General features: G+C 40.6%; 1 protein-coding gene across 1 annotated transcript in view; it reads right to left on the bottom strand.

The window, feature by feature from the left end:
- COL1A2 (collagen type I alpha 2 chain) overlaps positions 1–23,776 on the bottom strand; it is a 38,732-nt gene extending 14,956 nt beyond the window's left edge. The window contains exons 1-30 of the mRNA XM_085050738.1: positions 23,575–23,776; positions 21,457–21,467; positions 20,812–20,829; positions 20,110–20,145; positions 18,442–18,525; positions 17,063–17,119; positions 14,959–15,003; positions 14,809–14,862; positions 14,457–14,510; positions 14,031–14,084; positions 13,461–13,514; positions 13,131–13,184; positions 11,414–11,458; positions 11,164–11,217; positions 11,014–11,058; positions 8,895–8,948; positions 7,373–7,471; positions 7,243–7,287; positions 7,035–7,133; positions 6,390–6,443; positions 6,187–6,294; positions 5,275–5,328; positions 5,074–5,172; positions 4,160–4,213; positions 3,684–3,782; positions 2,895–2,948; positions 2,208–2,261; positions 2,028–2,081; positions 1,875–1,928; positions 1,041–1,085 (exon numbers count right to left, since the gene is read on the bottom strand). Coding sequence (XP_084906864.1) covers positions 1,041–1,085; positions 1,875–1,928; positions 2,028–2,081; positions 2,208–2,261; positions 2,895–2,948; positions 3,684–3,782; positions 4,160–4,213; positions 5,074–5,172; positions 5,275–5,328; positions 6,187–6,294; positions 6,390–6,443; positions 7,035–7,133; positions 7,243–7,287; positions 7,373–7,471; positions 8,895–8,948; positions 11,014–11,058; positions 11,164–11,217; positions 11,414–11,458; positions 13,131–13,184; positions 13,461–13,514; positions 14,031–14,084; positions 14,457–14,510; positions 14,809–14,862; positions 14,959–15,003; positions 17,063–17,119; positions 18,442–18,525; positions 20,110–20,145; positions 20,812–20,829; positions 21,457–21,467; positions 23,575–23,644 — 1,761 coding nt within the window. The 5' untranslated portion in view covers positions 23,645–23,776. The remainder of the gene's footprint in view (positions 1–1,040; positions 1,086–1,874; positions 1,929–2,027; positions 2,082–2,207; positions 2,262–2,894; positions 2,949–3,683; positions 3,783–4,159; positions 4,214–5,073; positions 5,173–5,274; positions 5,329–6,186; positions 6,295–6,389; positions 6,444–7,034; positions 7,134–7,242; positions 7,288–7,372; positions 7,472–8,894; positions 8,949–11,013; positions 11,059–11,163; positions 11,218–11,413; positions 11,459–13,130; positions 13,185–13,460; positions 13,515–14,030; positions 14,085–14,456; positions 14,511–14,808; positions 14,863–14,958; positions 15,004–17,062; positions 17,120–18,441; positions 18,526–20,109; positions 20,146–20,811; positions 20,830–21,456; positions 21,468–23,574) is intronic.
- Between the last annotated feature and the right edge of the window lie 1,231 nt (positions 23,777–25,007).

The following is a 25,007-nucleotide window of genomic DNA, read 5'->3' as shown; positions in this document are numbered from 1 at the left end:
AGGAAAATGTGATCTGGCACAAGCAGAGGGGTACATTTAGGAAGTGTTAGTTTTGTGTATAAAGCATCATTAAGACCTAATGTGGAATACTGGATGAAATATACCCTGGGCTGGGTATGAGCTGCTTAGGGCAAGCTAGAGTATGGGCAAATAACTGCTACTGCTATGACAAAAGGAACTTGGCTTGGATACATTGGCAAAATGAGAGTTTAGAGCAGATGTGGTAATTGACAGAGACTCAGGGCACTAAAACATAGGGAAGAAAAGTGTTGTTTAAACTGATTGACATAACTTGTAAGGGTGAATGGGAATAATTGTAATTGGATACATTTAGTCTGGAAGTCAGAAGAAAAGAAACAGAAGTAGGTTAAATATCATTCTCTTTATAGGTGGATTTGGAAAGAAAATAATTAATTGAGCATTTCATAAACTACTCCTTGCTCCACATAAATGGGATCTTCCTGCCATGCAGGAAGGCCTCCACACAAAGCTTTTTGAAGATGTTTATTGACAGTTCAGGATTAAAAGGAAGTAGAAGGCAATACCTTCTAATGACTATCCCAGGTTCTGAATTCAACCCACTATTTTTCAAGGACAGTACTGGGAAGGTGGGAGCTGCCTAGCAAGGGATAGTAAAACTGAAATGGTCAGGCTAAGAGGTCTGCACAGGCACTGCAGATGAAAATTCTCATCTTCATCAGGCCTCAGTGTAACACTGTAGGATCAGTCCTTTATCATCCACATCCTTTACAATCCTCCTTCTAAGGTTAATACAGGATATCACTATTTGGGTAATATTCATACTGCTTATACAAAATTTACTAACACTGGCAACTGTGTTAATCCTAACTCAAATACCGCGACACCTGCAAAGAGCAGAGAATATTATCCTTCATTCCTGCAATGTCTACTGCAGTACACTGTATTCTGTAACAGAGAAGAGCTTTTTGCCTTAAAGAACTCAGAAATGTGCATAGCCACTATTACTATTGAACACGTTACTGAGACAGTCTGTACCAGATTTCAAATGAGTTACTCACTCTTGGGCCAGCAGGACCAGGGACACCAAATTCACCATGAAGACCCTAGAAGAGAGTAGATATATTGGTAAAGTTTATTTCTAAAACAAACTTATTTGCTTAAATTGTACTTTGTTATATAGCAGTAAATGGAAATTCTCAAATTGCAGCAGCATATTGAAAATTTTCAGACAGTCTATTACATACATGGAAATAAGCTCTTTCCATCCAGCTGCACAGTATCTCTAGGCACACATGAGATAATAATTTTTCATCCAAAGAGTTAGTTATTAAATTACAAGCTCTTTTTTTCAGGTATATACAATGTAAACTCTTTTACAGGGACACAGATTTAACTATAAATGTTAAAGGTGTTTATGACACATAGGATGTGCAATTTGCAGATTACATCACATACTTACTGCAGCAGTTAGAGCATGAATTATGACTGAGATACCTCAGCTTGATGCTATTGTAAATTCACTGAAATCAACTGAGGTGCAAAACCATAATTGGACTAATGCAGGTTAGATTGAACCTTGAACATTTTGAAAGACATGTGATGTAAAATACTTTTCATATACGCTCTCTTCTGGGGAAAGAAGCATATTTTATTGCTCCTTAAGGCCCAAAAAGCCAAGGACTGTCATTGCTCAGTTTCATACTAAAACTTTGAAAAAGGAAGTCTGATACAAGTTCCAATGCAAAAGGGACTGTTAAAGTTTGCATGTTACCCTGATTGCTTTGTTTGGGTAAATAGATTCAACAGGCTCTTGCTTCACCAGATGTGCAATTGCCAACACAGCCCTCATGCAATGCCTGCCCCACCCACGGAATGCTGTGTCTCTCACTCACCCTCTCGCCTGGTTTACCAGCCTCACCAGCAGGACCCGAGGGACCTGGCAGACCCTAAGGGCAAGGAAACAAGAATACAAATAAAGTTAAGGCAGAAGCTCTTCATGCTTTGGGAACCATAGATGAGGTTGAACAGATCACATAGTTACTTACCTGGAAGCCAGGAGGGCCAGCAGGACCTGTTTCACCCTTTCCACCTTGGTTGCCCTGGATGGGATGAAAAACAAGGGATTAATTTGGAAGAAGAAATACAGGAAAGTGGATTTCAAAATGGGAAGTTCCATTAATGAAAAGTAAATCACAAACTGGATTTATGTGAAGGCTGTTACTTACAGTGACTCCAGGAGGACCTTGAGCACCGTTGTTTCCCTCTGGACCAGGAGCACCCTATATTTGTTCAAGTAGAAAGCTGTTACTGCAGTTTTGATTTGATATGAATAATATCTTTAAATTATTATGTGCCAAAACCAAAGGTCTCTGACTGAGTATTTTGAAGTACACCATTTACTTTGAAGAACTTCACAAACAGATGTACTAAAGATGCTTAAAATTTTAACTTCTCATTATTGGTTTAGTTATTGCAGCACAGTCATCTTTAAGAAAACTTCTTTTGGCATTACAGAATATAGAAACCTTGCTAATAGCATTTTTCCCACAAGAGACTGTTTTTTGGGTCCCTAAAATGGAAAATAAGTTTCAACTATCAGTATAAAGCTGGAAATTTACAGAATTAATTAGAAACCATACACTATGCTCTAAAAATTAAGGACTGGGAGTGCTATTTTTTCCTCTTCATAAGATAATACCCCATAATTAATACCCAGGAAGGGGAATTTTCATTTATCCATTAAGTAATAGCCCCCACTGACATGAGGCTAAAATGAATGCATTCCCAAGGGCTTTTCTAATTTCATCATCTATTCATGCTTACACAAGCCAATGCTATCTTATTACAGAGGTTTGGAATATCTACTTTTTTAATTCTCTCTGAAAGAAAATAAAGCAAACATATCCACATACCCGTGGGCCAGCAAGACCAACATTGCCTTTTTCACCGGGTTTGCCAGGTTCACCCTGAAGTTGAAAAAAAAAAGATATAAAAGTTAACCAAGACTTCATATTAGAGTCAGTTTAAACTACTAAGCAGAGACTTATACTCTCATTTCCAGAAGATTTACTGTAATATTTCTTTAACCCCACAGCACACAAGCTTCATCTGTCTTTTTGGATCACTTAGAATAGCTCAAAAATAAATGTATTTTTAAAACTCTATGCCTTTATGTTTTGAGATCATAATTCATGACACTCTGCATAGTATCCTACGCAATACACTCTGTTTGCATGTGTGTGTATGTTCATCAACACCCAAATCCAGGAGATGATTGTGATCTGTGGCCTCTGTGAGACATGTAAAGAACTCCACTGAAGCCACTGGTAGCTTTTCTTCTAAGCTGAGTGAACTTGGGATAATGCTTCATAAATAACAGCACTCTGGAACTGGATTAATGGCCAAACTTCACAGAACTTTTACTGATGTGAATATACAGAAATGATAAAATGGACATGCTGAAATAATACAATAGACATACATTATTCTAATCACTTCAATTTCAAAATATCCCTAAGCTAATTAAATTGTTTTTTCATTTCTTTAATCATATTTTAGATAATGGGAAAATGATTTAAAACAGAACTCTTTAATGTAAGCAGATGCCATTCAACAAGCAACACAGGATGACAGAGCTGGGAACCTACTAATTAGTCTGGGAATATCTTCATAGTAATAGAAAGTTTCTGTACTGTACTTACAGTGGGACCTTTTGGTCCAGGGAATCCAATGTTGCCAGGCTCACCTCTATTACCAGCTGGACCAATTGGCCCAACTCTACCATCTGGTCCAGGGAAACCCTAGAAAAAGAAATCATACTATTAAATGGCTGAGGTAATTTAATTAGAGTTCAGTTTTAAAATAAATGTGTACTGACAGGAAAAAATGCCATTTAACTTTTCACCACTGTTGATACATCATATGCTCATGCATCCCTCCCCTTTTCTCCCTTTTGTAGAACTCTGTATTTCTCTTCCCCTTCCAGGACACAGGCTGATCTGAGACCCACAGAAATTAATGGAAACCTTCACACTGATCTTTTTAGTAATACAATAGAAAATCTTGCTGGTTTTACACAGTTGTGTTGGAGCTCAGTGCTGAGATGTCTGCTTTATAAAAATCACACTTTGTTCTTTCACATGCAATGGGGGAACAGAATAAAAAGCAAGGTACTTACAACAGGACCTTCCTTGCCAGCAGGGCCTGGGCTTCCAGGCTGACCTGGGAGACCCTGAGAAAGGAAAGTTTCACGTTTTTAGAAGGAAACCAACTCACCCAGCAGTTACCCAGCATTTTTTCTACATACATGCATACACACAGAGGTGCCAAGTTATCAACGTACACTGTTTAAACACAACTCTAGGTCCTATCACATTTGCACCTGAAGCACACTGACTTCTAATTTGGCGGTGTGTGCTCCCATGCCAGTTGAAGACCAGCATAGGAAAGTATCTGTTTCACTCAGAGAAACTAATTTAGGCTCTGCTTTGGAGGATAGTGAGTTTCAACGTCTACAGTTGCCTAATATTCACATGTGCATAATAAACTTTCACTTCATGGGGTAGGGTAGGAAGGGAAAGAATAAGGAGTATAACAGACAATGACATGAACATAATCTGGCTGCAGCCAACACCACTAAAAGTGAATGGCTGTTTTCAGTGGAATCATTTGCAAAATAAGATAAAAATGATTGAGATCATCCATCTCACATCATTTTAATAGGGTTTGCTTTCCTTTGAGTTCATTAAAGAGAAGACACACACCTCAGTTTTGATCATAATAGGCACATTCTGTAAATAATCACAAGTGGAAACCTTTTAAAGAAGTCAATGCAGTATCCAGTATAAGAGGACAGTGCTCCATCACAAGGCAATCAAATGTCACCACAGCAGAAGGAACTAATTTCAATAAACATTTTGATGCTTCTTTATAATTACTAATGGATTTTTCTCAATTGAGTGGTGCAAGTCCCCAGACTGTGGTTAGGGGAATGAATTTTTTGCAGTTGGATTTCTGAATAATTTTGTCCATTAATTGTAAGTAATTTTCTTTTTACTTAGTTCAAACTTACTCCACAGAGTTCAAACTTACTCTTGGACCCATAAGACCAGGCTCACCAGGACGGCCAGCATCACCATTAGGACCCTTAGCACCAACAGGACCACTAGCACCACGGTTACCAGCAGGTCCCTACCAAAAGAAAAAAATAAAATTAGGCAGAGGTAGCAAAAAGCATCACACATCTGTATATAAAAGGTGGTTCAGAAATTGTGACCTAGACAAAAGTCTTACCATGACACCAGCCCTGCCATCAGCTCCAGGGAGACCACGAGATCCAGGAACACCCTGCAAGGCAACACAAAACAAATCAAGAAAGGGAAATAAATAAATAAATCTCTTCCTGTGAGGTGGGTAGTGCTTGCTAGATTTCAGCCTTCCAAGCAGGTCTGCTGAATTTGAGGTAGAGTGCAGCTTTAGGCATACACACCTCAGTGTAAATGGGTATTGTGAAAGAAAGCTCTCTCACTTCCTGTAGATTTCTTTAAATTCTAATCTGTTTGTATAATTTTCGGTGTTCATTGTCACTAATAGTGACTCTAGCCAGCAGCTAGGATACCACAGCCTGGCCCACACAGTTCCACATTCCCTGTAGAGAAATGTGGAACTGTCTCTGACTCTGTACACTCTATCCAAGGTGCTACACTGAATCTTCGTCTCTGCCAAAACAAATCTGGGGGAAGCACTGCCATTTTTCTTACTGTTTTCCTGTGAATTCTTTTCCTTCATGAAGCTACATGCTTCCTGAAGTATGAAGTGACTTTCTCACCCAGTGAAAAGTTTACTAGGTGTTGAAGATACTGAATTGAAAGCTTTTGCCTCCCATTATGTGTGAACCCATTATCTGTTTTAAGCAGTTGAACCCCATCACAAACATCTAAGAGTAATTAAAAGATAATATTACACAGTGGATAAATCAAAGCAATCTCTAAATACCTCAGGGATAAGATGGTAAATAAGCACTAATGCAAAGCAAAAATAGATTTGATCCCAACAAATCAAAAGTCTCAGAATTGAAAATTATCACTGCTTAGCAGCATTAATGTAAATTTAATTACTCATAATTATTTAATTTGCCCTTGTGACTCTACATTGATTTCCACTTTCATTTTGCTTCTACTTCTGGAACATAAAAAGAAAACCTACTCTCAGACCAGCAGGGCCTGGGGGACCAGCAGAACCAGGTTCACCAGGGCTGCCTCTCTTGCCTTCCTCACCACTAGGGCCAGGAGGGCCAGCAGGTCCAGCAGCACCCTATTTTGGACAGAGAAAAAGAAGAAATCAGATCCTTTGTTGCAGATATTATCAGGCTTTTGATTGAAAAAACCCTCCCATTTTGCTGTACTTACAGGCTCACCCTTCATACCACTTTCTCCCTTGGCACCAGCAGGACCTGGTTCACCCTACAGTCCAAAACAAAAAGAGATCACAGAATTAGGCATCATTCCAAAAATCTCTCTTCTACCTGGAGAGCTTACTCATGAACAAAAGAATTCTTTTATCATCCAATGCCATGCCTCCCTCTATTATGAAAATGATCAATGAGCACAACTGTATTTTTGGCTCAAAAGGCACAAACACAAACACTTTAAAGATGCTTAGAAATGACAGCAATTGAACTATGACACATTTAAGGCTGGTTCCTCTACAGAGGATACCCACTGAGGGCCTAGTAGTGAGACTGCTGCCACAACTATCTCAATACTATCAACATAGACAGAGCTTAACAGTGGCATAATATTCTGAGCTGGAAGGCACCCACAAGGACCATTGAGCTCAACTACTCCTCACACTTGAAGGGAGTGCAAAGTGAACCTTTTCAGTCTCAGCATCTAAAGCAATTAATGAGACACAAAAATTAACTACAATGGTTAATTATAGTATAGCAAGAAAAAAATGTCTGCATTATAACAAAAGTATATCCAGAGACCTTTTCCAACTATGGACACTGTCCAATTTTCAAATGAAGACATGCAATATAGGAGGTCACTTACAACAAGTCCTCTAGCACCACTAGGACCAGCAGGGCCAGGAGGACCAAGAATACCACGGGGACCAGGCAGACCAGGAGCACCAGCAACACCGGGAAGACCCTGTCCAACAGAGGGGGGAAAAGGTGTTATGAACCCACTGTCTTTTCTGCTGCTTTAACAGAATTGGTTTTTTTTAAGACCAAAAAAATGTGAGTATAGTTGTACTTACAGCTGCACCTTTAGCTCCTGGAAGACCATTAGCACCAGGGTTGCCCTATTAAAAAAGATAACAATACTGGTTAATTCAGAATCAAAAGTGCACACATCTGACAACAGATAAAGTCTGGCAAGTTACTCACTGGAGGGCCAACAGGACCACTAGAACCAGGAAGCCCAATCTCTCCTCTTGGACCAGCAGGACCAGTAGGACCAACATTACCAGCAGGTCCGATTTCACCCTGTTGGAGAGAAGGACAGAACCCTCCATCAGTGTACACAGAGTTATGGCAAGTGAAGAAATCCTGTATCAGCCTGATTAATTAAGAAATTAATATGATTAATTAAGAAATTAATCATAGTTGATATTCCCACTTCAGCGGCCAGGAAACCAAGCAGCTGAGAGCTTTCAATAGATTTTAAAGGCACTCAGGTTGGGATGTCTAGTTAGCTGTTAGCTTGGATGGAGCCTAAGAATTAAAACCCAGTTGCTTACCCAGAAGGCTGACAAAAAAAAAAACAAACCCCAGAATTACAGTTCCAGTCTTATTTGCATTCTTATGCCTCCAGAACTGGCCTGAGGTGCCACAGTACATGAGACCTAATTGGTCATAATCTTGCACTTTCAGAGGCCATTTGCACAGATGCAAAATGCAAAACTATGCCTGATCAGAATGCTGTGGGATAATGTTCAGAGGGGAGTAAATGAAAGAAAAAAGGTCCTTGATTATCTTTTCAGAAAGTTGTATTCATTAAGTCCACTACAAGAACCTGGATATAATGACAAGTTCTCTTCAGCAATTTAGTCAGAGTTCACCCTGGATATGTAGACAGTCTTCTCTTGAAACGACATGCTATAACCATGTTGACATCTGCAGCAGAGAAGACTTCATGATTTTCAGAAGTCTTGCCTTTTGACAAGAATAACCGGAATGGGATCTAAATTTATTCTCATCTTCCCTGCAGTTAAAATTAAAGGATCTAGAAATCAATATTTTCTTTAAAAGGGGATTATGTTTTGTCTGTAACATAGAGTGACATGGATTTTGTGGCAAATGATCAGCAAAATTTGTAAACACAATATATGCAATACTCTTTTCTCAAATACTCTCTCCTTCCCTGGACACTCAAAATATTGAGGCTCTTACCCAGGTAAAAAATGGTAAGACCGGAGTAATAAAGTGAATATTTTAAATTATAGTCTGCAAGAGCAAAATGGTATTGCCCTGAACACGAAAAATTTTAATACAATTTCTGCATTGTAATTTCAAAACCTTAGACTGGAAGCAGCCCAATACTCAAATGCAGCTTCTTAGTCCTCCACTAGTTCTGTAAAGTGATGTTAACTGCTTCTTTGCTTATTTATCATGATTCATGTCACCTTTGGAAGGTACATAGAAGTGCACCACACAGGCAGCAGTAAAAGGGTTATGTGTCTTCCTGAATCTGCCCAGCATCAATCTTCAGCTGTGAAGTAATTGCTGCATTTTAAATTAGCATTCATATCTGATATTCTCCAAACATAGATCAGGGTAAGGATGAATCCCTGGAGGAACTGATAAGAAAGTACTCCTATTTCATAGAGGGTGTGGGTTTTTTGCTACCTAGAAGCTCTGCTTAGTACATTTCACTATCAAAGGTAGCAGCAGAAGCAGATGTTCATACCTTAGCACCAGGAGCACCTGGGAAGCCTGGAGGACCAGCAGCACCAATAGGGCCCTGGGAAATGAAAGGGAAGCAGTTGTGTAAAGGTGTTCAGTGACAACAGAAACATCTTGATTCTTGAAGTAAACAGATTAAAAAATTCACATTTATTTATTCCACACACTACAAGCTCAGAATACCAGCTGCCTTTTGCAGTTCCAAATTGACAGATTTGGTTCACTACAAACAGATAAGAGCCAGGTCAATGCTTAAACATTTGCAGTTGCAAATTAAGCAAGAATTGGTAAAACTTTGCCTTGAGGCCAAACACCTGAGAAAGAACAAACACAGGATGAGCAGAGGCAGGCATCTGCAATTCAAGATGACTGATGCTACTATGTCTACTTATTGCTGTGAGATTTATACATGCATTGGGACAAAGTTCCAATGTACCAGATGTCCCAAGAGAAGATACACTGATGGATTCATAGCCCTTCTTTTTGGTGCATACAAATAAAAAGGGATAGTTTTTCTTTAATTGTTAATTAAATATCCAAATCATTAATTGATACTGACAATTGATATCTACTTTTTTGTGAGCTGAAATCTTTCAATTATAAATATTTATTATAAAACTGCCTCACAAATCCGAGGTAATAAAATGGGTCATCTGGTATGACAAAGAGGAATTGGCTTCTAACATTCTATAACCTACTGTGTTATGAAGCAGATACCTGGAATTGTCACCAGTTTTGCATAAGCAAAGAAAAAGACCTAATGCCCTTTAGGATATGTTTGAAAGCATAAACTTTCAGAATTTTCATTGCAATGACTTTTTTATATTTTAAATTCCAAGTGAAAAAAATACAAAATACTATTTGTTTTAGTTTTAAAAAATGACTGTTAATAACTGCTTTGCAGAGTATTTATGGTATCATAACCTAAGCATGTGCAAAATAACTTCAGCCTAGTCAGACACTGGGACACAATACAATGCTCTGCCCATTCTGAATAACACCTCTGCAATCAACAGCTTCAGAACATTTTTCCTGTAGCAACTCAATTGTCTTCATTCAAATGTCTTCAGCTAAAATGTTTTGGTTCTATTACATCAAATCTTAGCTGTAAGATCACTATTTGCCTGCAATTTAAATACCCAATCACATATTTTTTAAATACTCCTCATGAGAGAACTGAAGAGAAATTCTAAGCTATGCTCACATTCCACTCTATTAAAGCACAACAGGCGTTTGAATTGACAAGGAGTATTAAAATCAGCTTTGGCAAAGCAGAACCAAGTGTAGCTTTATCATAGACTAAATTTTTGAAGGTAGGAAGAAAAAAAAAAACTATTAATTGTTATTACTATTGTTCTGGTGTATTCCTGATCTGTTTATATAGTGTCAAAACTATATCCTTGCACTCATATTTATGTGGCTGAGATAAATGAGGTTTACTGAAGTCAGGTGTATATTATGGCAACACTAGCTCCTCTTAAATGGACAAATCTGCATTTGATTACCTCTTATTAGAATAGTTACTGTTTACCAGTCAGGTCAGGAGAGTTGGATCTTGCTGGCCTTTCACACAAGCTCACAACTCAGGTATCAATGGTGAATGAAAAGGGTTAGTGCCTGTTAGTCTGACAGGACAATGCTCCAGGTGCAAAGTTGTGTCCTGGTGTGCATATAGAATTTACAGTATGTATATAATTACAGCTACCTGTAACACATGCATGGTATAAATATCTTAAAAAGTATAAAGGTTATTTCATTTTGGGATGAGAACTATTGTGTTAGACTGTTGGAAATGAGAATTCCGTGCATTGGGTGTTTCCCAATGAAATGTACTGGGAAACCTTCTCATTAAATCACCTTTAATGGTGATTTAATCACATCACATTTGGTTCCTTTGATGTGGATATGTTTTATATAAATCCTGAGGATCTCATGATATTGTCTGCAAAGGATTTATGTATCACTAATTCTCTTTGTAATGGTCTGATAAGCAACAAAGAGCTGTGTTAAAAACACCAACACAACCAACTTCTTACAAGCCCAAGAAACCATCTAAAAACAGGAAGGGGAGCACGAGGCCTAATTGTCGAAGCAGATTGTCAAAAAGCAAGGCAGAAACTTACAGCAGGTCCAGTGGGGCCAGCGCTGCCATCACTTCCACGAGCACCCTGTGAGGAAAGAACATGATAAACAGTTTGAAAAGAGATCAGATTATCAGAGAAAGCCACAGCAAGGGGCTGTTTATGATGACAGACAGATGGGAAGCCACTTACAGCTGGTCCAGGGGCACCTACTCTTCCTCTCTCACCAGGGAGGCCACGAGCACCCTGAAGGAAAATTAAATTAAGTCATTTATAGATTTTCATTGAAAAAAAAAAATATATAGATATATTTTCCTCTGCTAGGTCTTATTACTATTACATTAGAGTATCTGGAGTCTTAGTAATGACAAATACTGAAGAAAATACTGGCTGAACTAAATATATCAGATTACAATTTCCCACAGCAGCAGTTAATACTTACAGGTTGTCCTGGGGTACCATTTTCACCAGGAGCACCAGGTTCTCCCTATGAAGAAGAAAGTTTGGAGGCTTGAGTTACTTAAATGATACTTTGGACAGATAGCATAACTCTATCAGAGATTTTCAGCTGCTGGATCCAACTGTGTGTGTTTCTGTAGCACTTTATAAGATAGCACTGTCTATGTTCCTGCATCACAGTATACAATTACAGCACATCAAGTCCTTAGGGTGCAGAGAGTGCAATTGTCCTTGCATGTATTAGAACACAGCCAGATGGAAGGGGAGGGTCAGGGAAAATTGTTTCACTTGCTCAGTTTTCTTTGTCCCCTTTCTTCATTCTGACATTTACTCTGTAGTACACACTAAAGAGATTGGACCTGGATAGTCAACTACAAATTCAGATCATTCAGCAGCTGATTTTAGCTAGAGCAGAAGCAGAATTATGCTTTCTTTTGCCTTAGATTAAGGTGACAAAGTCCTTTCAAGTGGCTTAAAATAAGGATCTACCTCAGGTATTTTCAACTTAAGACCAATAATGACAGCCATTATTACATGGCTCCTCTCCCTTTGGTATTGTCTTCTCAAAAACCTTCTCAACAGGTCTAGGTTGGTCTGCAGTGACTAGATTTGTACTAGAGCACTTGTATCCTGAATATACTTGAACTCACCTAATCTTAGATGCTGTAAAAAGTTCAAGTTTTTGTCTTCATCACAGCTTTCAGCACAGTTATATCATGAACAACTTTGATTTAATATGCTGGCGTTTTCCAGCACTCTTACTAGTAACTGTTCTATCCTTTATTTAATTGCTTCACCTGCTTTAAATCTCCAATGACTGGACAGACCTTTCCATCTAAACTTTTTCTAAAGGTTAACAACTTGCAGTGATATTGAAGAATGCTATGCTACAATTAATAGTCCTATAACCAAGTAGTACTAAGCTCTTAGAAACAAGTAAGAGGGAAAACTAGTGTTTGAGATTTTCATTGTTCTATTAGAAGTTTGTGAACACAAATCTCCTGTGAATCAGTCAGGATTTCCTCTAACTCAATGCTGCAATAGTGAATTTTTCAAGAACGCTGCTAATAAGCACTGAGGTGGAATGGGAGAAGAAAAAACTAAAAGAAAGGCTTTGCCAGAGCTGTTTCTAGACTATTCTTCAGAATATATTCTAAGGGGTTTTTTTAAGGCTACTGTTCAAATGTGCCCTAATATGAAGATGTTAAAAAAAAAAGTGTGTGAGGATCAAATAGCCTTAACTCATAAAAGCACTGCATCTATCCACATTTTTAGCAGAAAGCCCTACACCAACCATGTGTCTCACACAACAGACTTTTGTAGAAAAATGGGAAGTTTTCATTTTATCATGCTTTAAGTAATCCCACCCAAATGCAGAATACAATCCAGAGAAGAGCAGAGATAGCAAGATCAGCCTGAAGTGCTGCTGAATAGTCATTCATTAAGAGCCCAATTCTGCAGCTATTATTCACTGAAAGCACTGACTTGGTTACAACTTGACTGAGGGCTCAAGAATAAGGCCCCAGGAATGTTCCCATGACAAGGTACATTCATTGTTCTACATGGATCCACTGACTTCTAGATTATTGCAGCTGGGCGATGTTAAATGGCAACATGGAAGACTCATTGGATGGGACTTCACATGTCTTTTGCTAAAAAGAGCTACTAATGCATCCTACATTTTCAGATTTCATCTTTACCTTGCTGCCAGGAGTACCAGGCTGTCCCTTTTGACCATCCAGACCATTGTGTCCCTATATTGAGTAGAAAAATAAATATTGATAAATGTTTTCATTCAAATGGCTATATGCAAATTCTTAGTCTTGTAACATAAATCCTTCCACACACACAAAATTATTTCTTCTACAATCTTCTGAATTTTCAGAAATAATTAGTCTTTCACATCAGGCTATATTTAAAACTTCAAAGAGGTTCATGCACTCTTCACTTTCAGAGGATTTTCAAGGGTTTTCAGTATGCTGCAGTGTTGTTAGTCTTCAACATACAGGGAAAAGTAGGTATATACTCACCCTAATTCCCTTAAAGCCAGGCAGACCAGGAGTTCCAGGGAAACCACGAGCACCCTGAAAACACACAGTGCATGAATGTTTGTCTCTCACATTATACAGTGCAGTTAAAAGGAAAGAGGATGAACAAGTCAATAATATTAACAAATAGATCTGGGTCATTATCATTCAACTAAGGAATAGAATCCAGATTCTAACCTCTCAGGACCAGACTTGCTTCAAGACTAACAGTAATCAACCTGAGTTTTCCAGTTCTGAACCCAGAAATTCCATGCATTGCTATGTGATAGCGCAGCTTTTTTAGCTTTCTGTGCCAAGGTGCCTGCTTACCTGCTCCTGTGCAACTCCTCACTATGCCATTTCTGTTACTCACTGCATTAGCTTTAGTGGGAATGGGGTAGGGAAACAAAACGAAAATGTAACTATATGATATCCCTGCAGGTAAGCACTGAGATTGGATTAATCCATATTAGGAATATTACTAGACTGTTAATGTGGCAAAATTCAGAAAGGTTGTTAGGTTTCATTGATTAGTGAACTGGTTTGTATTGTATCCAGAGGATCACTACATACCTGAGGGCCAGCAACACCTCTCTCTCCAGGTCTTCCAGGTTTGCCAGGGTGACCCTAAATAATGTAACAAAGATGCATTAATAAGGAAAGCTTCCTTTACAAAATAAAACAAAACATTTGAAAAAAAGCCAACATTGGCAAGGCTTTTCTTTTTCAATAAATACAGGGAAATTTTTAACTTTTAAGTTTTCTTCTCCCTATATTAAGGAAGCTAAACAATGTATTTGGAGTATTTTGGAAGTTATCTAATTTTCTGTACATTTGCAGCATATTGCATCTCTTGTACCATAAAATAATTATTTCAGTGACTTATTTATTTAACAAGGTAAAAATATGGCCAATAGAATGCGTAGCTTAATGATAACCTGGTTGTTAGAGTTGAATTATCACTCCAAAAGAGACGAGAAACATTTAATAACCACTTACATCTTCACCAGCCTTTCCTGGAGGACCAGGGGGACCACGAGGACCCTGGGGACCCTGTGAAAATATAGATTGAGGATTACTTAAAGCATCATTCTTCATACACATCTTCCCTCTATTTTCTGACTAGAACTGGGGCATAGTTGGAAACTAATTGACTTTGCACTTTATGATTCCAATTGGAAAGAGCCTGAATATGAGTGTTCAGCTCTGTTTCTACAACAGGATCAAGCTGGAGCATCCAAACATTCATAGAAGTGCATATGGATAGGGGAAATGGGCTTAAGCATTACAAGCCTACTTTGGTGTGCTAAACCTATTGCTAACAGTGTCAGTATGTGAAACCTGTACTTACTGTTTGACCAGGTTCACCAGGCTCACCAGGAAGGCCTTGGAAACCGGGAGGACCCTAGCAGATAAGGGAGACATTATTAGTTTTCAAACAAAATAATCTGTAATTTTACAAGTATGCCAATGTCAGTAGGATAGATAAGTCTGTACTCACAGGGGGTCCAGATGCTCCAGGTGGGCCTCTGGGTCCCATTAAACCCTAGGGAAGAAAAATCACAAAATCTTTTTAAAAACATGACAATTATATAAACTCACCTATAACAGCAATTCCCAATTTTGGTTAGCATTACAGCTTTCATTGTGCAATGTTCAAATGAAATCAGAGGAAGTTAAGAGATGTGCATGGATTTGCACAGGCAGTCCAAATGCAAACATCTTCTAATGGCAACAAACCAACACAGAATCCAGTGGGATGATTAGGAATGTGCAATTATGGCTGTGAACTTTATGATTAGGCTTCTTAATCAATTCTGGCCTGTTAGCAAGTGAACTGGTTCATTCTTTTGTGAATTCTTCCCTCTACTCTTCCTGTGCAGAAACTTCCAGAGTACAAAGATGAGGGTAATAAGACATTATGAAAGGCTGTTATACATATTGTGTATACATCTATTTCCAGTAATGATCTACTTCTATTTAAGTATTTCATTGTAGTCTTGTTTTGATTAAATTATCTTCATTTCACTTGCAAAATAAGTCACTAATATACTCTCCTTCATATTATTTAGAATTTATGTACACCTTGAAAAAATAGGGTCAGAAAATCACTTCTAAAAGGGAAATTTCAGTAGATTAGTGCACTTTCTTAACAGTTGTCTTAAGATTTACTAAGCAAGCAAACAATTACAAACTGAAATTTAACTTGGACTTCTATAGTCCAAACAAATCATTTAGGAGACATTACAACAGAAATCATTATGTTTTAAATTGGTTTTTAAACTTCCATGGAAACTCTTGGATTTTCTCATTACAAGACTAAAAACATATGCCTACTTTTCAATGGCTTATGTAGCTTTCCCATAAGACTGAATACCTTTTATTAAGAGGAATAAATGCATATTAATTAATGAAAATATGCAGTAATTCTAGGAAAAATAACTGTTTCTAGACAGCCTGAATCATATGTGCTGCATAAATCCTGTGAATTTCTTCACAAATTATATTCCATAACTATTTTTCCCTTTCCAGTCTTTTACATATTCTTTGTGAAACTTAAAACTTCCTCACAATAGGTAGATTCTACTGCTGCTTCTGTCAAATGAACCTAACCAACACAAAAATTGGAACTTAAAAATTACGACACCTCAAATAAATCCTCATTTACATTTTCTGATTAATCATTAGACACCAAGGGCAGAACTTGATTAAAGGTACTCCTATTTTCCTATATTTTGTAACTAAGTGGATGCCAAAGTATTTTCCAAAATACATTTAATATTAGAGTATTTTTGGAAGTGGAGACAAGCACTCAACCCAGAATAATGCTGGTCAGCCTTCATCCTGCTGCTCATCTATCAGATACCCTGTCTGTGACGTCAATGTGTCTGGTGAATTTAACCTTATTCTGCTATCAATGTACCTTGAAAATATTTGCTAACGTAAGAAGGGGTTAGAAGTTCATATGGAGTGGCAATACACCCCTTAAATTCCATTTGTACATAGTATACAGAGCTATAGAGTCCTCCTCAGAATAACCTTACAGTACCTGGTACTAACATTCAGTTGTTGAGAACCAAAGGTGGTGGCCAATTTCCTAAAAAAACTGTGCAATCCAAGGATATCAAAAGAATTGTAAAGCCATGGAGGAAAAATCATCACCAACTGGAGCCAAGATGCTGAGCTACTTTTTAGGCCTGCATCTGCTTTAGAGAGCAGCTTTACAGTTAATCTCATTCCTAAAGCATGATCTTCTGTCACAATATGGGTGAAGTAATACTGTATCAAAGTACATGTGTTGTCTGACAACAGATTATGAGATTCATTGACTCATAAAAGTGTGGTCAACAAACAGAGTTAAAGCACAAGACCCAGCAGTGTTATATTCAAGATAAATACAGAGATCCAACACCACATTTCAAGTCCTTGGACTATTTAAAACACATCATCCTAAATTAAAGGATCAGTTTATAGTCTGAGTCAAGATATGATCAAACCACCAATTTTAACACTATTTGTTTCATTAATATAGCTGAATTTGAGTCAAAGGGAAATCCTAAACACATTATTCATGTGAATTCTCAAGTGCTATGTCATATACCTACCATAGGTCCAGGGCCAAAATCTGCTGCTTTAGATGGATCATATTGAGCAGCGAAGTTCTGTAGATAATAAAAAGGTTGAAATCAAAATACAAAAAATTTTACTTAAAAAAGTATTTTTAATCAACATTCTGCATCTAAATATCATCTGATTTGTTATACTTGCTATGGGGTTTGTTAAAGCAGCATACATACAACTCAGTAAACACAGTCCTATTATAAATACATTTCTATTCACTTGTTTCCAAAAAGATTTGATTTTACAGGAAAGGCCCTTGCAAATCTAAATATCTCTGCAGAAGTGATAGAGAGGCATTGTAATTAGCTTTCAGCGGAAATTGAAAATTAGGAGTGTAAACTCAGAGCTCATTTAAAATTGAAAACTTTTTTTAAACCCTCAGATTATTCTGCCTAATTTCCAATGAGGGAAGTTATGCAAAGCAGTGAAAAAATATGCATAAGTAAAATTCATGTACCCGCCCTGACTAACTAGTGCATGAGGTGGGCCCTTCAGCTTCAGAAACATCTGAGGAGCATGCAGCCTCAGAAACGCTGCAATGGATTGATTTTTGATATTTTATCAAAATGGAAAAAGATTCTCCATGACACAATCAAAAACCCTTTTCTTGCTTGTTTGATTAGCATATTAAAATAAGGAAAATTGATGAAAGCAGTTTGATATTTGCAAATAGGAAAGTAAACTATTGCTATTCACACTGAAGGCAAAAGAGTATTCTTCCATGCAGAAGGACTTACTAAACTTGATCAATACAAGACCCTCTATGTCTTCATGCTCCCTATCCAAGCTAATGTAAAGTGAAGAGTTAAATCCAGCATTCTGCAGAGAACACATGATGGACACTTGTGCATCATCTGTGCACACAACAGTCCATTTACAGCTCTGCAGTATGAATACAGATAAAAAGAAAAAATTCTAAAGGAAGATACTCCGAAATTCTACAGAACTTTTGATTGATTTTTAGTTTAAGGAGTCATTTTCTTCAGCTTATTCCGATACAATTGCTTCTCTTGAATCCAGCCACAAAGGTTACTTTTCCCCATCTACTTAACAGCACTGGATTCATTTAGTCTATTCGTAACCCATACACATTATTGCTGTGTAAATTTAATGCTAAATAACAGGATTGATTTGCTCTTCTTCATTAGTCCCTGTTGAATAAAGAATCCAAATTTTCAATGGAATATATTTATCACAAAGGGATTCTCACTGGAACTGGGACTATCAATTTCTTATGGCTCAACAAGAGAAAGTTTCTTGCACTCTTTGATTCAGAAACAGTGTTTTCCAGCAGATATGAATTTTAATTTAGCCACAAAGAACAGCTTATGAGTTCTGGTAATAGAAAGTTTGGATGCCTTACTCCGCCAAGACCTGGAGGACCAGGGGGCCCTGGAGGACCTGGTAGACCATCTTCACCATCTCTGCCTGGTGGACCTGGTGGACCCTAGAGTTAAAAAAGAGAATTATACAGTGAAAATTAGAAGTGGCTGGAGAAAGCTCTGATGTGGTAACTTCACTAACAACCAGGCACCCGGAGCATACCCTACAGCAGTGCTGTATATGCAGTTTCAATGCATATACACCTTGCATCAGATACATACTGGAGCTTCGTATTTGAGAAGATTTATGCTACCAAAGCATAGTCTCCCAACTGGGAAGTTTAATCTTTAGTGAAAAACTTTGGACTTGTGAGCCCCAAGCGACCCATGTGGACCCACACAGCCTGGCAGATCCTGTTAGTGAGAGCCTAAAATTTGACCAGCTGAGGATTAGAAAAGGTCAGCCCTACAGATATGAGTTAACATGGATCCAGAGTACATCCAACACCAACTTTTAATCAGTATAGAATATTTGCTGGTATAATTGCAAATCAAATTACAATAAGGCAATGCTCTTCTACAGATTTTTCAGACAGCCCCTCGGCTACCACTGTCAGAACTTCTTTTACAACAGCTTGAAATTACCTGTGTTTAGTCCAGTAACATTTGTCCTTACACTTTTTCATCCTCAGTACACAAAGCTAGTCAAGTTTTGCCATCGTGGCAATTGATGTGAGATATTTAATTTGTTGAGTATTTTGGACCTAGTTCAGTTCTAAATTAAATCCATAATAAATGGATTTCTAAAGGAGCAGAACTAGGTTTGCTGCCTTCAGAACAAAGAATGTATCTCATTTTATTAAATTTAGTTAGTGGCATCCTAAAGCATATATTCAGCTGACCATATTGATTTAGTCTTCCTAAAAGTTTCCATTACATTTGCCAGCATACTATGATCTCAGAAATCTTCTCATCCACACTACGGCATTTTCATTTCCATAAGATACAATAAAAGACACATAACTACATACTACTCAGATAAGTATGTGAATTTCAGAATACCACTTTACAAAAAGCAGCAATGATGCAGAAGCAAACCAGAAAAGCAGATATCAGCAATATGAATGAAGCTTCCAATTAAATTATTCAAATGCCATTATTCATGGTTACTTTTACAGTAGAGCCTCTAGCAGTACAACATCCACTTTGACTAGCAGAAGGTAGATAACAAATGCCCAGCTGCCAAGAAGAGAGCTTTTCCAAAGCATCTTTGGAGGCACAGATAATGAACGACCTTCAAAACTGGCTTAGTCTATTCAGGATTTATCTAGACAGCTTATCCATGTACCATATTGTTCAAAGATTTCATCTTTATGTGTCAACATTTCCCTCTGCATTTCTATGCATAATTTCCACTGTGAGCAGCTAGAAAAACATTTTTCAAATAATCTCTTGGAGAGCTAGGCTGCCCTATGATCTCAACCACATCTGCTCAGACACAATGGCCATAATTGAGGCTGATGAAGTATTGCCATGGCAGAATTTGGTACATAAGTAACTTGGTTTCTTTTTTAAATGAAATTGTACATGCAACCTTCTACAGGTCCATTCATTTAATCTCACAGCAATGCTTAAACTTTGTTTTTCCTCCTGGTCTTGCAACAACTACTGTTCAAATATCACAAAGAAACATCAATATAATTCCTTACCCTTTCTCCCTGTGGCCCTTTGTCTCCTCTAGGGCCCTGCCGGAAGAAAATAACACTTAATGAGCTACTGTGGAAATTTTCCAGGACAAAACAGATACATTAAGAATAACTAGTCTACATTAAAAAGGAAAAGAAGGCTGCACATGCAGGTCCAACAGCTATTTTCCTCAGACAGCATATTTTTGTCCAAGATAATCAACTGGAAATAGATTAGCCACTGCCACTACTGTGTGAATTAAAAGTGTCACTGCACAGACCACAGAAGCACTTGGAAAATTGGTTTCTACTGAACAACTAGTTCTAATTTAACAGTAGTGTCTTTTAGAAATAATACAGAATCTATTTAGCCTTTTAGACCTGTATGGATATTGCTGAATTATTCAATCCACGTAAATCTTTCCAAAGGAACTCTGAATAAGAATGATACTTGGATGCCATTTAGTTCTTGGTAGGCTTAGCTCTGCTCATAGGTAAAGCACCTTTAATTCAGTATTTTAATTTACCCTGATAATAAGATGCTGCATTGATTGTTCCCTCCTTTTTACTACCTATTCATCTGAGCACTACTGCTATTTTCAGAGAACACTGAAAATACACCATGTAATCAGTTTCCCTTTCATCCAATATTCAACAAAATACTAATCTGCTGAAGACTACTTGAAATCGTCTTCATTTCCACACAAGAAAAATAAAAATGCTTACCTTCCGCCCTGCAGGTGCCTGAAAAGAATAAAGAAGAGAATAAAAAAAAAAAAGGGTTAAAATTTCTCCCAGTATCTTAAACTAAAATAATGCATCAACTTAAGACTCATCTTACGTAACTATACTTTTTCTCAGTAGAGTATATTTAAGTATTCCCTATGATTTTAAATTACTTTGAAGGCTAGTAGTTTATATAGCAAAGATGCATGTAACTATATTAAAATGTTCTGTTGAAGCATGACAATTTTATAGCTATTACAGCCTAAAATATTGGAATTAGAAAAGAAAAAATATCACACCTGAGCTCTTTCATAATCCTACTGCACAATGAAATTTAGATTTTTAAACTGGTTTTAAGGTAGAGTCATCTCCAATCCAAACTGCCAGGTACAAGATCCAAACCCCACTGCTCTGTTACTTTCTCCTCATGGTCTCTACACCTATGAAGGCAGTCTCTTTTTAAAAAGCCCATCCCACTTGTGAAATTGGGGTGGGTACCTTTCCAGGCAGTGCCTTCAGGATTTAACCACCACTTTTTCCATTACCATCTTGGGAGTGAATGTTAGAAGATAATACTGCCACAAGAAGAGAAGCTTAGCCTGTTAATTGGAGTGTTGCATATTAGATAAAAAAAATTATACTGACCTCTCTCACATCTGCAAAAAGAAGACAAAGAAAAAAAGAGATAATTAGAGAAGGATTCAGATATTTTAAGGATTTTTCATTTTAAACTTGCTCTTAATCCAAAATTAATTTTGCTGCTTTAAATTCAAAAAGTGATTTTTTCTTTATTTTCTTAATGTAATATACATTTTCTTAATGTAATTTCTTACTTTTAAGATAGTTATCTTATACTGGAAAGAATCATGGGTGAAATTGCCATGTATTTCAAATTCAAAACAGACTTGCTAATGAAATTAAAACAAATAATATGGCAATTACAGTAAAAAAGCAGATCTCTATAAGCCTGCTCTAAATACATTTAAACATACCTCCATAGAAAAAACCCTACAGCAATGTATTTTCACAGAGATTAATAAACCCAGACAGTCTGACACATGTGAAGATATTAAATTGTAGGGGTAGCCTGAAATTTTACAGTAAATGGTCAAATTCCACTTTTTATGGGGAATGGTTCTAGCCAAACACCCCTATTTCCACAATTTCCTGTGAGGCTGTGTAACAGGGAAGAGTTTGAAGGTATTAAACACCAAATTGCAAATAACTATCCCTGTACGTTATATACTGCTAAGTGTGAGTATGCTCTTATTTCATTAGTTGGAGATACAAATTCTCCGAGTTTCTTAATTTCAAGGAATTAAAAACCTATTTGGGCTTAAACTCACCATAGTAAAAGAGTCTCACATCACACTTAACTGCCAGCAATTCAACATTGCCACTAACTAACAGGTTGTTACGTGTTTTTCCACAACGTGTCACTTTGGCACTGCATGATCACACTAAATCCAGATGATTCCTAGAGCCCAGGAAAAGGTAACAGCGCTGAAAGCCCTGGAATACCGCGGCAGTACACACCGATTGCCTGGGCTAACCCAAGATAAAACTGATGCCATTCCTGCCCCCAGGTGACGCTGCCAAAGGCGCCAACCCAAACTTCCTGCGGGAAGCGCGGGGTGTTCGCTTCGGGGATTCGCACACGAACCGCTCCGTCTCCTTAGCGAAGGCGCTGCTGCCGCCCGTCACAGGGCTTGGGGGATGTCCCCAGAATGCCCCTCCGGAGCATCCCCGCCAGGTCCCCCAGGCCACCTCACCGCGGTGACCCCCGCCCCGGCCAGGGCGACCCGGGGCACCTTCCCAGCGCCAGCAGCTGGCAGCTCCCTCCCTGCTCCACCCTGGAACTCGGCCAACCCTAGGTCAAAGCCACGGTGGCCGGGGGCTCGGGGGGCCCTTCACAAGGCTCTGCCCTGCTGGAATGCTCCGCTTCGGCCCCAGCCGAGTGGCGGGGCGCGCTTCCCTCCCATCTCAGTATGTGTGTGTGTGTGCGCGCTTCGCTCACTGCGATGAGGGGGTACTAAATCCTCATGCAGCGAGAGGCGGAGAGCTGCACCGCACCCTCGGGGAGCCGTGTTCCCTTTTCTCACTAGAGCGGAGCACTGCTCTTTCCCTGCCTCCCTCCTGCTGCCCCGCACGGCTCTCCCCTCGCGGAGCCCCCGGGCAGCTCCGCCCGCCCGCGCTGGCTCGGAGCTGCCCCGAGCGGCCCGCAGGGGGCGCCCCGCGCGCGGAGCGGAGAGCGCGTCCCGCTCGCAGCCCCTCGGAGCGAGGGGAGGGAGGGCTGAGCCGCTGCTCTCCCGCTCTCCCGGCTCCCTGCTTCAGAAAGAGCGGCTGAGGCCTCACAAAAGTGCAGCCTGGGCTCCTCCACTCGCCGCAAGCACTCTTCTTCCAGCCTGTATCTGCATCTCCTCCCAGCATCTGCGCTGGAGATGAGGCTTTGCGTCCTTGTCTAGGTACAAGCCCATCTGGGGGGAAGGTTGTCCCTTTTCCCCCCTTGTTTTTATTTTCTTTTCTTTTATGTAGAGAGGGATCTCGTTGGCCATTTGCCATCTTTTTCTGAGGGAAGGAAAGAATCTAGTTTCTGCTCTGGGTCAGAGGTGGCAGTTTCTGAGCTGGTCTCTATCGCTTGGGAAGCAGCAGCTCCCCGCAGACTGCCGTGCGAGGGGAGGGCGTCGGGACAGAGCACAGAGCGCAGAGCCGGGCAGCCACCCCTGCCACCACCCCTGCCACAAACAAGCGGAAAGCACTTACGTTGGCCTGTTGCTAGGTATGAAGTTACTGCGAGCAGCAACCAAATCCGTGTATCCACAAAGCTGAGCATGTCTAGTTGCGAGACATGCAGACTCCTTGTGGTGCCGAGTCGGTTGGTTAGCTATCGCCTGTGGGACGCAGGCATACAGTCTCGAGGAGTAACTCCAACCTTAGCAGAAACCTGCTGTCCGGGATGCTAAATTAACCCAGCCCCGGTCCGCCCTACTTATACCGCAGGAGGGTCCCGGCGCCGCCCAGCCCGTCACGTGCCCCGCGTCCCCAGCCCTCCGCAGCAGCCTTGGCAGCGGGAGCGGCGGGGGGGCGGCGACGGCAAATTGGTTCCATGCTTTGAGGACGTGGACACTGAGGCTTTGGGAAGGAAAATCTGACTCGTCGTCTCTTTTTTTTTTTTTCCTTTTCTTTCTCTCTCTTTTTTTTTTTTTTTTTTTCTCCTCAGCCGTCCCACGCCCCTCTCGCCCCGCTTTTCTGGGAGTGCGGCCGGGAGCCTCGCCGGGCAGCCGGCTGGCAGCGCCCCGACGGCGTTCAAAGCGGGAGCTGTCCAGGGCCTGCGGCGCCTCCCGCCCCTCGGGGAAGCGGCCGGGGGAGCCGGGACGAGGCTGCATCCCTGCTCAGCCTCTCTCCGCAGTCCCACTGCAGCCAAAGGCAAAAGACGACGCTCTCCCCATCCCCGAACCCTCTAGCACGACCCCTCTAGCACGGTCACTCCGGTCCCGCGCCCCTGGCGTTTCCCCGCGGACAGCGAGTGCCGGGGACACCGACAGCCCCGCGGCAGAGCCCGTCCACGTCCCGGCTGTTTGGTGTCCCCGGGAAAGCATCTCCGGCCAGGGTGCGGACAGAGCCCTGCCAATCTCCTCTCCCGGCTCCGCGGCCGCTCGGGCAGTGTGTGTGCGAGGGCAGCCCGGGGTGCCCCGCAGCCGCGGCCCCCAGCGCTCCCCGCCTCCCGGCCCGCCGAACGGGACTCTCCGGGCGCAGGGAGGAGGATGGGCACTCCCCCCAGCTCCCCTTCGCGACGGCCACCCAGCTGAGGGAAAGCTGGCGGGGTGGTTTGCCACGTCTGCCCGGCAGACGGCTGCTCCCTTCCCGGGGGAGGGGGCCCAGGTGGGTGTGCGAGGAGCTGCCCGCGCTGTGCCCCGAGGGCCGGGAGCGCCGGGCCGCCCCTCGGAGCGGGCAGCGCCGCCCCATCGTTCCTCTCCCTCGGGGCTGGGGCAGGGGCTGCAGTCACTTGGGGTCACCCATCGCGTCCCCCGCGGCTGCGGGGAGCTGACGTGGTGCCTCCGGCCAGGCCAAGCGGCAGCCGCGGCCAGCCCGCCTCCCCGCCCAGGGGCTCTTCCGATGGGGCAGCCGCCCCTCCCAGGCCCCTCCGCTCGCCGAAGGGAGTCCCGGGCAGAGGTAATGGCGAGGCAAATAGGAGC

The sequence above is a fragment of the Lichenostomus cassidix genome, chromosome 2 (genome assembly GCF_008360975.1).
Source record: "Lichenostomus cassidix isolate B80296 chromosome 2, HeHo_3.0, whole genome shotgun sequence".
NCBI lineage: Eukaryota > Metazoa > Chordata > Aves > Passeriformes > Meliphagidae > Lichenostomus > Lichenostomus cassidix.
The sequence above is the reverse complement of the archived record's forward strand: the minus strand, read 5'-3'. Positions and strand labels throughout refer to the sequence as shown.